This window comes from Helobdella robusta, assembly GCF_000326865.2.
Source record: "Helobdella robusta unplaced genomic scaffold HELROscaffold_43, whole genome shotgun sequence".
Classification (NCBI taxonomy): Eukaryota; Metazoa; Annelida; class Clitellata; order Rhynchobdellida; family Glossiphoniidae; genus Helobdella; species Helobdella robusta.
In genome coordinates, this window is record NW_008705028.1 from 325789 (window position 1) to 339608 (window position 13820).

Sequence of the window (13820 nt, forward strand, 5' to 3'; positions counted from 1 at the left end):
ACATCATTGTGCAGCAACATGGCACAGACGGTTAGATGGTGACCCCGCGTCACAACCGATTGCCTCAAACAAGGAGGCGGGAAACTAATGGGAGCCAATTTCGAGGGGCAGAAGTTGGCTGGTAGAATTGACGCTCCCTGTACCAAGATTAATGTCTCTAGGCTGCATTTAAGACAATACGACCTTTGGTCGGATGGCAAAGTTGGACCTCGTTGCCCCCGTGTCGATCGTAATTGAACATGTAAACCAATTTTGCCATCCAACCAAAGGTCGTATTGACTTCGATGCAGCCTAGAAACCTTAATTACGATACTGGGAGCGTCAATTCTACCAGCCAACCTCTACCCTGCAAAATTGGCTTTTGCAAGTTTGCAGTCGGTCGTAACGCGGGGTCACTATCTAACCGTTTGTGCTAAGTTGCTGCACAATGACGACAGTAATTGTTTCTAGGGCGTTGTTTACAATCTGGTCGTAGATGTCCTTTTTCTTCACAATTCCAGCATTTTGGCGCACCATAATCCTGACCCTTCTGTTCTAGAATCAACTTTTGACACGAACATTCTTCACAAATTTGGCGCAGTTTTACGTCAGTCTTTAAAGCTTGCTTTGCTGACTGTAAACTGTAGGCAACGGCGTCTTTGAAGTTGCGTTTATCGACTAGTATAAGGGTCTGTCTAAGATCTAAATCTCGAACAGCCTTTACAAAAGTTTCCAATGCAGTTTCTTTTCTGTGTTGTGGGTCGTACGTAGGATATGATAGCAGAGTCAATTGTTCAATATCCTGTGCCAGCAGCTGTATTGACTCTCCATGTTGCTGCATCCGGTTTTGTAACTCGGACCGATATATTTGCTTCATGTGCTCTTCACCGTAACGTAAATTTAACGCATTAACCAGGACTTTATATTTGAAATGGTTATCGACGGGAATCGTTTAGAGAACTTATGCTACTAACTCTCGTATCGCCACCACTTAGTTTCTTCCAGTTCTTGTTTAAATTTATCCACTTTGCAAGATAACTTCTGTTCGAGCCCAGACTGCTGTTCGATTTTGGCATTAATTTGACCACTCATCCGTTCAATTTTTGCATCAATTAAATCACTTGTCTGTTTTATTTCTACTGATTGTTGTTTAAGTTTTGCATCAATTTGATCTCTCGTCTGTTTTATTTTTGTTGACTGTTGTTCAATTTATGTTGATATCGTTCGAAGTAGAGTCATCAATTCGGTGTTTGTCCCCAACGTTTACAACTACATTCGATTCGACATCCTAATCGTCAAACTCGAATTCATCTGGATTCTCGTCTTCATTATCAAGGGCTTCCGTTAGGCGTGTTATCAAAGCTCTACTGTTTCCATTTGTAGCAAGATTTTGTTTTTTTTTAACTCTTCTAGCACCAATTTAAGTTGATGTAATTTGCGTCATGTTGTTTTTGTTTCAAAATTGTCGACGAAGAAAAATCAAAATTTTCAACAACGATACTCACTTATTTTTCACCAAAGATTTCAATCAATCAATCAATCAATCAAATCAATCAATCAATCATTCATTTATTCAATCAATCAATCGATCGATCCATCAATCGATCAATCAATAAATCAATTAGATTAGTTTATAAAGCGCTATTTCCGCGATGTTCAACAACGCTTCATAATAAATTTTGAAAGCAGATAATTCTTGATATCCGCTCTGAACTTCGTAAGTGATGGAGAAGTTGTCAAAAAAGAAGGTAGAGATTTCCAGAGAAAAGGGCCAGAAAAAGCAAATGCAGATTTAGCAAAAGAGTGTTTAACACGAGTTAAGAAGTGAGAACAAAAAGACGAACGTAAATCGGGGCGTTTAAGTTCAATTAATATATCTGATAAGTAGACTACTTAGGAAATAATTTAGTTTATAATTTTTAAATAAATGTGCAAATTTTAAAAATTATTCTATATTTTATAGGTAACCAGTGCAAGAGAACAAGATATGGAGATATATGAGAAAAGAAAGGGGCACGAGCAACTAGACGAGCAGCAGAGTTAATAGCTTTAATTTCAGGATAGTGTAGAACCAGAAAGACCATAGTAGAGTGAGTTACAATAATCAATCATAGATAAGATAAGACTAAAGAAGTAACAAGAAGAAGAGTACGATTGTTAAGAAAAGGCAAAAGTTTTGTTATTTTGAAAGTAAGTACTTCTAGCAACACTATCAATCTAAGAAGAAAAAGACAAGCTAGAATCAAAGATAAAGCCTACATTACAAAACTTGTGAGAAACATCAAGTTTTAGAATCAGGTAAGATAATAGGAAGAATAGGATAATTGAGTATTTAGATTTAATAGGATAAATAGTAATAAAGTGTTTAGACTTATTAAAACAAATTAATTAAAATTTAAAAGTATTAAGTTTAAGACCAAGCGATAATTGAAGAAAGACATAGAGATAGATTATGAAGAACACTATTGAGATTAGATGGAGGAAAAGAAGAATAAATATAAAAATCATCAGCATATAGTTGACTAGCTAAAGAAAAATTATTAATAATACGAGGTAGTTCCGAAGTATAGAGTATAAATAGAAGAGGGTCAAGGATAAAACCTTGAGGTACCCCAAAAGTAAGAGTAGAGGAGCTAGAAGTTTATTTATTGAGAACAACAAAAAAAATGATTACAGAGATAAAAAAATCAAGATAGACAATATATTGTATATAAGACAAGATATCAGTAATATTGAAAGAATGATCTAGCAGCCTCAAGAGAATAGTACGATCAACATTCAACAATATCAAAAGGAGAGGATAAATCAAGAGAAAGAAGAGTAAGATTACTATTGTCACTAGAGAGAAGGATATCATTACGTATTTTGAGTAAAGAAGATTCAGTACTGTGAGCAGGTCTGAAACCAAATTGAGATACAGGTAGCGAGGAGTTAGAACTTAAATAATATGTTAATTGATTAAAAATTACTTTTTCTATTATTTTAGAGATGAAAGTAATATTAATAACAGGTCTATAGTTTGATAAAGAGGAAGGATTTAAAGATCAGTTTTTAAGAATAGGAATAACAATAGAATTCTTATAAAATGTAGGAAATTTAGAGGTGGAAACCAATGTTATAACTGGCCGGTCGACGACGATCTCGTTTAATCCAGTGAAAAATAAAGCAATATAACTAGCAAATTACCGAATTATTTTTAAAACAATTATTATTTAATTAATTAATAATCAACGTTATTAAATTTTACTAATAATTGTTAACGTTCTCAAACTATCAAATTAACGTTCAGAAACTATCGCTTTCCAAATAACAATTCACTAACGTTCATCGAAAATACAAACAAATACAAAAAATACAAACACAACGCAGTCAAATATCGCTTTCAATACTAATAATCAATCGCTTTCCAAATATTGAATATTCAACGACCCATTCAATATCTAGCATGCCTTTAATACCCGTTTTAACAAAGCTTCTCGAACGTCCTAGATATCTCGCTGTCGAAAGATTCTAGTTCTTACTCGAACTGTATGCGTTCGTAGCGATACTAGCCATCTAGCGAATATATTTGAATATATTTGCGACGGTTATAACAATACGATCGAGAGTACGTTATGAAGCCCCAAGCGGAGATTTTTTGAAACCGCAACCTCCCGCATCCGCAGAGTTAACGTCCGCAACCACTCGCATCCGCAGAGTTCACGTCCACAACCGCCCGCATTCGAACTGCTCATTATCCGCACCCGCGAAAAGGCAACCTAAATTGGCCGTCATATTCATCTCATGTTTAAAATTAGAAGATAGTAATACTAAGGTGCAATTTATTTACAATGTAGTTATAATCAAATTAATTATATGAGAAGAGTTTAATAAATTTGTAATTGATTAATTGAAATAACATCGGCCAGAGCACAAAATGAACGACCATGAGGAACTAAAACAAGCTATCTATTTAATATTTATGAAGATGTTATGTTATCAGTTATATGTTGGACGTATATTTTGTGAGTTGACTTGTATGTACACAAGTACGTGAGTTTATACCAACTCTTTTTAGACTAGACGAGTTTCGTCCCTTGTGGGACTCATCAGTAGCCCGAGTTTAAATACCAACCTAGTTCAATTATCTTAGTAGACAACATGGCAAAGTAAGGTGTTTTTTAAAGTAATTCACAGAAACACTTTTAGTCGATAGAGACGTACTGTTACTCTGCCGAATAAAAAAGAAAAAATTTTGTGAGTTGCCTACTAATGAGTCCCATAAGGCACTGCTTTTCAAATTGGTCCGCGGAGAGATAAATGTTGACCATGTACATGATGAAGTAAAGATGAATGATAGTAACGAAAATGAAACAGAGAACAACGTTGAGGGAAATTATAATGTTCCTGATGATGATGTCCTGGGTGATAGGAAGTCCCCAATAACCATTAAAGATATAAAACAAAATAAATCAAGTCCAGTGATGAATAATAGAAAAGAGGAAGAAGATGAGGAAAACCAAGAAGTCAAAATCATTAAAAATAATAATCACAACAACAAAAATAATGGAAGCAAGGATGAAATCGAGATGAATAAAAATAACAATGATGATGAGATAAATAAAGATGGTAATGAAAATGGTAAAATTATGAATTATCAACCAGACGATCAATCATTGATCGTCTGGTTGATAATACGGATACGGATCTTTAACATCACTGTTAAAGATCCGTATCCGATGCCCAATATCGAGTGTTTGATTGGAAAATTAAGAGGTGCAAAGATATTTTCAACACTAGATTTCTCACGAGAATACTGGCAAATACCCATGGATGAAGATTCAAAGTGTTACACATCGTTTACAACCCCATTCGGTAATTTCGTGTGGAATTATATGCCTTTTGGTTTAGCCAATGCACCAGCCACATTTAACCGAATGATGTCATCATTGTTTGCACACAGAAAAGATATAGTATTCTATCTAGATGACATCTGTATTTTTCACAAAACCTGGCAAGAACATTTAATAGCATTAGATAAAATTTTTAAAATAATTGCTGCGAATAAACTGACAGTGAAACCCAGCAAAACAAATATTGCCAGTTATGAAGTAGAATTCCTGGGACATGTGATTTCAAATAGTACTGTTCAACCGATACAGCGTAATATTAGTAAAATATTAAATACCACCGTACCTACAACCAAGAAGGAAGCGAGAAGTGTAGTAGGTTTGTGTAGCTATTACCGCAGATTCTTTCCAAATTTTACTGAGTTCCTGCAGCCATTATTATTATTATCAACAATTTATTAGGCGCATTATAAAATTGAAATTTCTCGAAAGCGCTCTCTATTATAAATGAAATCAGTGAAGGTCAATAAAGTACAAATCAATAAAGTATTTCTATGTCAAAATAAATATGTTTTTAAGTTCCTCTTAAAATCATCAAGCTTTAGTCCAGGCATTCTGAGCGATTGCGGAAGATTGTTCCAGGCAATTGGTCCTGACACGGCAATATTTCTAGTTGCAGTTTGTAGTTGAGTAGTTGTCACTGCCAGAAGGTTGGCATAGTCTGATCTCAATTTTACACCTGTTGAAGAAGCTGGTTTTTTTAAGATTTTATTTACTAGATATACTGCTAACAACCCGTTCATAGCCTTATACATAGTCACACAAATCTTATAGTTGATTCTTTTTTTCACTATTAGCCAATGTAGGTCTCTCAAAATGAGTGTCACATGGTCATACTTTCCACGTCCAAGAGTTATTTTTGCAGCTCTATTCTGTATCGATTGAAGAAAAGCAATAGATCTCTCTGGTAATCCATTGAACAAGCTATTACAGTAGTCTAACCGTGAATAAACAAACGCATGAATTAGTGTTTGCATGGTTGTTAGATGTAAATATTTTCGAACGCGGTATAACTGGCAAAGCTGATAAGAACATGATTTAGATATGGTTTTTATATGATCTTTGAAAGATAATCTCGAGTCAAAAATACACCCTAGGTTTGTTGCATTTTCACAGAATTGTATTTCATTATTATCAATTTTGACTGAATTAATATTAATTTTAGAAAGCTGTTGCCATGTACCGACAGGTAAAAATTGAGTTTTATCTTGATTCAATTTGAGACAATTTCTTGACATCCATGTACCTATTTTAGTCAAGCATTCAATGAGATTTTCAACTTTACTTTCAAACAGTTCTGGTTCACTGCTAACTATTATTTGGATGTCATCAGCGTTAGATATGAAAATCCAAAGAATCCAAAGAATTACTTCATATACTTCAGCAGTGTACAGTACAAACAGAATAGGTCCCAGGACTGAGCTTTGTGGTACACCAGATGACATTGCTTCAATACCAGATAATTTGTTCCCAAAAAAAACCTGCTGAGTTCTGCCAAACAAGTATGAATTGAACCAATTAGCTACAACTCCAGTAACTCCGTAATCATATTGTAGGCGATTCATCAGTATTTGATGGTCTACGCAATCGAAGGCAGCACTCATGTCCAAGAATGTAAGCAACGAAACATAATGTTTATCGATTGCATTAAACAACTCAGACATAACATACAGCAGTGCTGTTTCAGTTGAGTGATAACGTTTATATCCAGATTGAAATACTGGTATTAAGCTATTTTTGTGTAGATGACTCAGTAGCTGACTGGCAACAACTCGTTCAATAACTTTAGAAACGAAGCAAATGTTTGATATGGGTCTGTAACTTTTCATTTCATTCCTATCATCTTTTGTTTTCTTCAAGACAGGTGTAATAACTGCGTGCTTACATTTATTCGGAAATATTCCCTCTTGCAAACATAAGTTAACGAGGTTTGCGAGAAAAACAATAAAAATTTTTTCTTATTACTTGTAGCCATTGCTACTGAACAGAACTTTTCAACGATAGAAAAGGAAGCATTAGCTATTGTCTACACCATAACAAAATTCTCAATCTACTTATTGGGACACGAATTCGTGGTACTGTCAGATCATGCACCGCTTAAGATGATCCACAGCAACAAGATGTCCAATCAAAGGATCACCAGATGGGCACTGTTGTTGCAGGACTTCAATTATAGGGTGCAACATGTGTCAGGGAAAGATAATGTTGTCGCTGACACGTTGTCCAGATGTGGAGAGGGTTGATCCAAGGATGCAGACCTTCCACACGGAACCACCAGCCTCGCGTGGGTTGGGGGGATGTGACGATCCCCAAACTTATGCGCTTAGCGCTTAATAATTTAGAGCCACTGAGGCGATTAGATAAACCAGTTTAGTTTAGTAGTAGTTAGAAGGTGACATTGGAAAAGCGTTGTGACAGTTTTGGTATCTGTATTTAATTTTGCCGTACTGCTTTAGTTAATATTCATTCGTTAATTAACTATTTAGTTAATATTCTGTTTGTTAAAATAAAACTTAATGTAAATACTGTTTGTTGTAATTTTAATTAATTAGAGTCTTAAAATAAAAAAGAATTCGTGACATTTTGGCGACCCTGACGAGATAAATTGATATTCCAGTCTTTTAAACCTTTGAGACCATAGTTCTAAAATTTTCTTTTGATTGTTGCAAAGTTTTTGCGTTTGGTATCTATTGACCGGGTTCAAAGTTGGTCACATCGTTGTTCTTTAGCGAATTGACATTTGTGTTAGAAAATATATTTGCCTTAGGGACAATTCGATTCCGGCTAGTGATTCCAACATCGATATCGAAAAACCAAATGATGTACATACAATTATTTTGCTTGAAGTGTTTGATTCGTTCCATTAAACAAAATTGTGAAGAAGCCCGCCCATATCACAGGTGGCACAATTAACCATAAACCAACTACATATTATTTATCTATTACTATCTTTTCTTAAAATATATAAATTAAATTATTGTCAATCTCTTAAAGATCAGATTAATTTATTTAAAAATGCTAGGCAAAATTGTTCACGTTCTAATTCTGAATTTTACTTTTTGAAACCTAGAACAAATTTTCTTCTCAACTCTGTCTTATATATCTCTATGCGTCTTTGGAATTATTACCGATGACTACTAAAAATTCTTCTTCCCTTGCTCTATTTAGAAAATCTATCTATTTGCTCATTCAGTCTAATTATTTCAACCATGTCCTCTGTTAATGCGATTGTTTTCCGTTATGTACTTTATATTTATTCAATTTTAAGAAGATTTATTAATACTTAAATAATTTAAATAATCTTATTTTTTCTTATTTACAGAACTATCATTATTTCATTGTGAAATATGAACATTTCTTTTCAATTTATAATTTATGGTGTAAATTTTATGGTGGCCCAACAAGTCATATCTTCGGGTCTCCTAGCTTTTTGCTGAATAAACTCATTACTGAATTGAATTGAATGTTTGTATGTATGTATATATCCCCTTCCAAATACAATGAGTCCCACTGAGCTCAATAACGCTTTAACACGGCACTATATTCTGAAATGCTTTGCCAGCAAAGGAGCATCACATAGTTCAACTTTTAACTTTTCAAATGCTGAGTCGCATAGGGTATTCCAGTTGAAAACTCGGTCCTTCTCGGTAAGTTGGTGGAGAGATCTGGCAACTTTTGCAAAATCCTTTACAATACGTCGATAGTACGTTGCCAATCCCAGAAAACTGCGCAATTCATTTTTATCCTTTGGAGTTGGCCAGTCTTTCACAATTTTTATCTTGCTGGGATCGGTTCGAACTCCATCTGAAGATACCACATGTTCCAAATAGTTAACTTCTTTAGAAAATAACCTGCACTTTTTAACGTTCAGCTTTAAATTTGCCACCCGAAGTCTTGTGAAGATCTCCCGTAAGTTTTCGACGTGTTGATCAAATGTTCTTCTTAGGACAATTATGTCGTCTAAATAGACAAGACAGGTTTTCCAGTTAAGACCTTGCAATACACATTTCATCAGTCGCTCGAATGTAGCTGGAGCATTGCACAATCCAAATGGCATGACGGTGAATTGCCACAACCCCGATCCGATAGAAAACGCTGTCTTTTCGCGATCGTTCTTGTCGATTTCTACTTGCCAGTATCCGCTTTTCAAATCAAGCGTAGAGAACCAACTTGAGCCAGATAGGGTGTCCATGATGTCATCAATCCTCGGTAACGGATAGCTGTTCTTTTTAGTCACATCATTTAACTTCCTATAATCAACGCAAAAACGGGTAGTGCCGTCCTTCTTCTTCACCAAAACAACTGGCGAAATCCAGGAACTTGATGACGATTCGATGACGCCTTGATTCTGCATTGTCGTTATCATTTCGTTTACTTCTGTTTGTTTTGCTAGAGGAAGACGTCGTGGTACTTGTCGGATCGGTTTCGAATCCTGAGAATCAATTCGGTGAGTTACCAGAGCTGTTTTACCTTGGTCATTGTCACCGGTTGAAAACACGTCTGCAAAATCAGCAATCAACGCTTCGGCTTTTAGACGGTCTTCTTGATACAAATTGAGTTCATCCAGTAGATTTTTGGTAAGTTCTTTGAGTCTACTTTTGTCAGTTGGTAGAACCTGTTCCTGTTGCTCCATATCTAATGATTTCACCAAATTTATTGATTGGCAATTACCTATTTCCTCGCCTTTTTTAATTTTAATAGTGTGTTTAGCGGTATTCATTATTCTGACAGGAATAAGATCATTTTTGTTCGCTTCTACCAGGCATTTTCCAATGACCGCGTTCTGTACACTTGTTGTTGAGGTTGGCTCCATCAAATAGAACTGGTGGCCCCAAGGATCGCAATTCAACTTGCCCCATACGATGTTTTCAGATGATTGAGGTAGTTCTAAGTCACAATCGACTGTCACTCGAATGCATTTTTCGTCGCTATCCCCCATTATCACTTTTGTATTTCTCCATCTAAGAAAGCGTTTTTCTAAGTCATATTTTGTCAAAAAGTCGACACCTATTATGCATTCGTCGATGATATCCGCGACTAAGAATGAACCTTCGAATAACAAGTCGCTTAGCTGAACAGTACGGAGAATCTTTCCATAGACTGGTGCTGTTCCTCCGGTAGCTGTTTGAAGGATGTATTTGTTAGAAGTCTCTTTCTTCAGATTGTGTACCAAATCAGATCTTAAAATCGATTTTGTTGCTCCGGTGTCGACTGTAATTAAGCATTCTCGTTGATCAACTTTTCCGTTCAGCCATAGGTCGTTTCGATTTCGATGTAGTCTGGAAACGTTAATTACGGTACTGGGGGCGTCAATTCTACTAACCAACCTCTGCCCCACAAAGTTGGCTCTTATTAGTTTTCCGCCCCCTCGTTAGAAGAGGCCGATCGTGATACAGGATCATCTTCTCTTCTTTTGCGCCATCTTGTCGCGCAATTTCGGCAGTAGTTATCTTTTAGGCGGTGTTTACAATCACGACGTAGATGGCCTTTTTCACCACAAATCCAGCATTGGGTTACACCATGCTGTTGGGGTTCGCGTTTCACAACCACCTTTTATCAAGAGCATTTTTCATGTACTTGGCGTAGACGTACGTCACTTTTTGATGCTTGCTTTGTCGATTCAAAAGTGAGACTGTGCGCAACGGCATCCTTGAGTTTTCGTTTATCTGACAAGAGAAGGGATTGCTTGAGTTCCGAATCACGGAGGGCTTGGATAAACGTATCCAGGGCAGTTTCGTCTCTATGCTCGGGGTCTGATGTCGGATACGACAGTAATGTCAACCGTTCGATATCTTGTGTTAGCTGCTGAATGGATTCGCCAGATCGTTGCGTCCTGTTTCTAAGCTGAGACCGATAAATCTGTTTCATGTGTTCTTCACCATAACGTAAATCCAACGCGCTAACCAGAACTTCATAGTTGAAGTGGTTCTCCGCCGGAATCGTCTGAAGAACCTCTGCTGCTGAACCTCGCAGGGCCAGTATCAGTGCTGTTGCTCGTTCTTTTCCGTTCCAACAGTTACTAGTTGCCGCTGCTTCAAACTGGGTTTTATAAAAGTTCCAGGACATCTCTCCGTCAAATGCTGGTACCTTCAAAGTTCTTCCGGATGCGTGATCTAACGGCATGGCCATTTTTTTGGATTGCTCCAATTCTCGCTTCAATTTGTCTATCTTGTGATCTACCTCAACGGTCTGACGATCAAGTTTCTGCTCGATCATTTCTATTCTTGTTGACTGTTCTTCAATCTGTTCTGCCATTTCCAATTTTACGTGTTTTAGCTGGTCCTTGATCTGTTTTAACTCTTCTGTCTGTCGTTCGGACTGTCGTTCGGACTGTTCTTTGATCTGTTTTAACTCCTCTGTCTGTCGTTCGGACTGTTCTTTGATCTGTTCTGACTGTTCCTTGATCTGTTGTTTTAACTCTTCTGTCTGTCTTTCGGACTGTCGTTCGGAGTGTTCTTTGATCTGTTTCATTTCAGTTGACAAACTAAGCAGATCCAACTTCTGACACCAATGTTATAATACTAGCTATCGTAACCGATTTACAATGCGACGGGTTCAAATCTTCGTTTGAATAAAATACTCCAAACAGTTATTAGTTATTAAACTTTATTTACAGAAGAAATCAACTAATCGTTTATTTCTAGCAAATTCCAATTAACGCAACAATTAACTTTTAAATTGTTCAAAATCTATCGCTATGACAACGTCAACAAACAAATCAAATATCGCTTTAAATAATTCACCGAATCGCTATTCACGAAATCACAGAGTCACGAATTTACAAAATCACGAATTTCACTAATCGCTAATCTTCTTGCGACGTGCGCTTATATACTCTTCGCAAGCGTTGTTTCTAGATTCTTCTAGATGGTCCGATTCTAGCATACTCTAGAAAGCTCCAGTCACTAGAACATTCTAGAATACGCTAGAATCTAGTGCATACATACATACATACATACATACATACATACATACATACATACATACATACATACATACATACATACATACATACATACATACATACATACATACATACATACATACATACATACATACATACATACATACATACATACATACATACATACATACATACATACATACATACAAATAAATAAAAAATAAATAAATAAAATTTTTGTACCACGCTTTTTATACTACATTTCCATTTGGTTTGTTGCCTTCATCAGGTGGTATTGGTCCTTTGTACCACATTCCCTTTTTGTTATCAAGTGGTATTTGTCTTTTATACCACAATCCCATCTGGTTCGCTCTTTCCATCAAGTGGTATCCGTTATTGTACCACATTCCCACTTTGTTTCTTGCCATCACCAAGTGGTATCCGTCCATTATACCACATTCCCATTTTGTTATCAAGCGGTATTTGTTATCCGTTTTTAAATCACATTCCCATTTTGTTTGGTCAAGTGGTATCTGTCCTCTATACCACACTCACACCTGGCTTGTCCCTTTTATCAAGTGGTACATGTTTTTCTACACCACAATTCCATTTTGCTTGTTTTGAACGAAAACAAACCATTTTTTGTTTTCGTTCCCTCTAGGTTGTTTGATTTTAACTTGGTTTTAACTACGCCAATATTTGAATTGGCTTGACTTGTTAACCTTGGTTGAACCATTCCGTTCAGGCGCTCCATCCTGCATTATGTCTCCTAGTCAAGCAACTGGCTCAGGTCTTACCCGTTGCCATGTTTGCAATATGCATTTTCGTACCCGCCCAGATGGGGCACTTATGCGTCATGGGGGAAAAGTTAAGGGTTCTGAATGTCCCGGCTCTCTCGCCAGGCCTCCGGTGGTGCTAAAACGTATGTCTTTGGGAAATGCTGGTAATCTTTCTATCAAGAAAAATCATGTTGTGCTTGCCCCAAAATGCGACACGGCTGATGAATTTTTTTCTAGATCTGCCAATTTTTGTTTGCATGATCATCTTTCCAAGCAGTGCAGACCCAAATTTAGTCAGGTGTTGGCCAAGGTTTTGCAAGCAGACTTCATAAGCAGACTCTTATGATCTAGTAAATTTGATTGCCTCATTTGTCAACCTGATTCTAAGCGGGAACTGTCCGCCAGAGGTGGCTTCTATTTTGTTTGGTGGAAGACTGGTTGCTCTGTTAAAAAAGATGGGGCTATCAGGCCAATTGTAGTTGGTTGTGTTTGGAGGCGTTTGGCTGCGAAATGTGCCATGCACATCATTAAAGTTGTCCCCTTGCTTTAACCTCTGCAGGTGGGCGTTGGTGTTAGCGGTGGCGCAGAGGGAGCAATTCACGCCGCTAGACGTTTTGTTGATAACATGGATGATGATGAATGTTTTTTGAAACTGGATTTTTCCAATCCGTTTAACTCCCTAAGGCGGGATCACTTGCTGCTCACTGTGAAGTCGGTTGTGCCAGAGTTGTACAACTTTTGTTTGTCGGCTTATGATAAGCCATCCATTCTGTCTTTTAGTGGCACAAAGATTTAGTCAGAGAAAGGAGTTCAGCAAGGTGACCCACTGGGTCCATTGCTCCTCTCTCTTGCAATCAACCCTCTGTTGAAGTCTTTGGAATCCAAATTCATTGTCGCCTACTTGGATGACATTTCACTTGGTGGAAAGATTGAAAATGTGCTGAGAGATTTGAATTCAATTGTGGGTCGTAAGACTGATTTGGGTTTGAAATTAAACTTTAAAAAATGCGAATTCTTTACAAATCATCCAAACTTAATAGAAAATTCTTTCAAAATTAAACAGTTTCCTAAAATTGACATCGACTTTCTAGGCTCTTTCCTATTTCCTTGCAATAAACGTAATATTTTCTGGGGTGAAAAATTGTAAAAATTTAAATTTATTATGTCTAGACTGAAGGTAGTTTCGAAGCATGATGCCTTGACCTTGCTGTTGCACGCGATGTACTTGCCTCGTTTGACTTTTTTTTTTAAGAAAGTCGTCCAGCCTCG

At 36.7% G+C, this 13820-nt stretch overlaps 3 protein-coding genes across 3 annotated transcripts; 1 reads left to right on the forward strand and 2 right to left on the reverse strand.

Moving 5' to 3' along the window:
* Positions 1 to 412: 412 nt before the first annotated feature.
* On the reverse strand, positions 413 to 3713 carry HELRODRAFT_177495 (hypothetical protein; the record flags this gene model as incomplete). Its single annotated transcript, XM_009025689.1, has 3 exons — positions 413 to 897; positions 954 to 1158; positions 3630 to 3713. 3 exons carry the CDS (start codon positions 3711 to 3713, stop codon positions 413 to 415), a joined length of 774 nt encoding a protein of 257 aa, XP_009023937.1.
* Positions 3714 to 7555: 3842 nt separating this feature from the next.
* On the reverse strand, positions 7556 to 12221 carry HELRODRAFT_177496 (hypothetical protein; the record flags this gene model as incomplete). Its single annotated transcript, XM_009025690.1, has 4 exons — positions 7556 to 7708; positions 10196 to 10318; positions 10461 to 11369; positions 12033 to 12221. 4 exons carry the CDS (start codon positions 12219 to 12221, stop codon positions 7556 to 7558), a joined length of 1374 nt encoding a protein of 457 aa, XP_009023938.1.
* A 367-nt stretch (positions 12222 to 12588) lies between these two features.
* Positions 12589 to 12897, forward strand: HELRODRAFT_177497 (hypothetical protein; the record flags this gene model as incomplete). Its single annotated transcript, XM_009025691.1, has 1 exon — positions 12589 to 12897. The coding sequence occupies one exon, from the start codon at positions 12589 to 12591 to the stop codon at positions 12895 to 12897; it is 309 nt and encodes a 102-aa protein (XP_009023939.1).
* Positions 12898 to 13820: the final 923 nt, after the last annotated feature.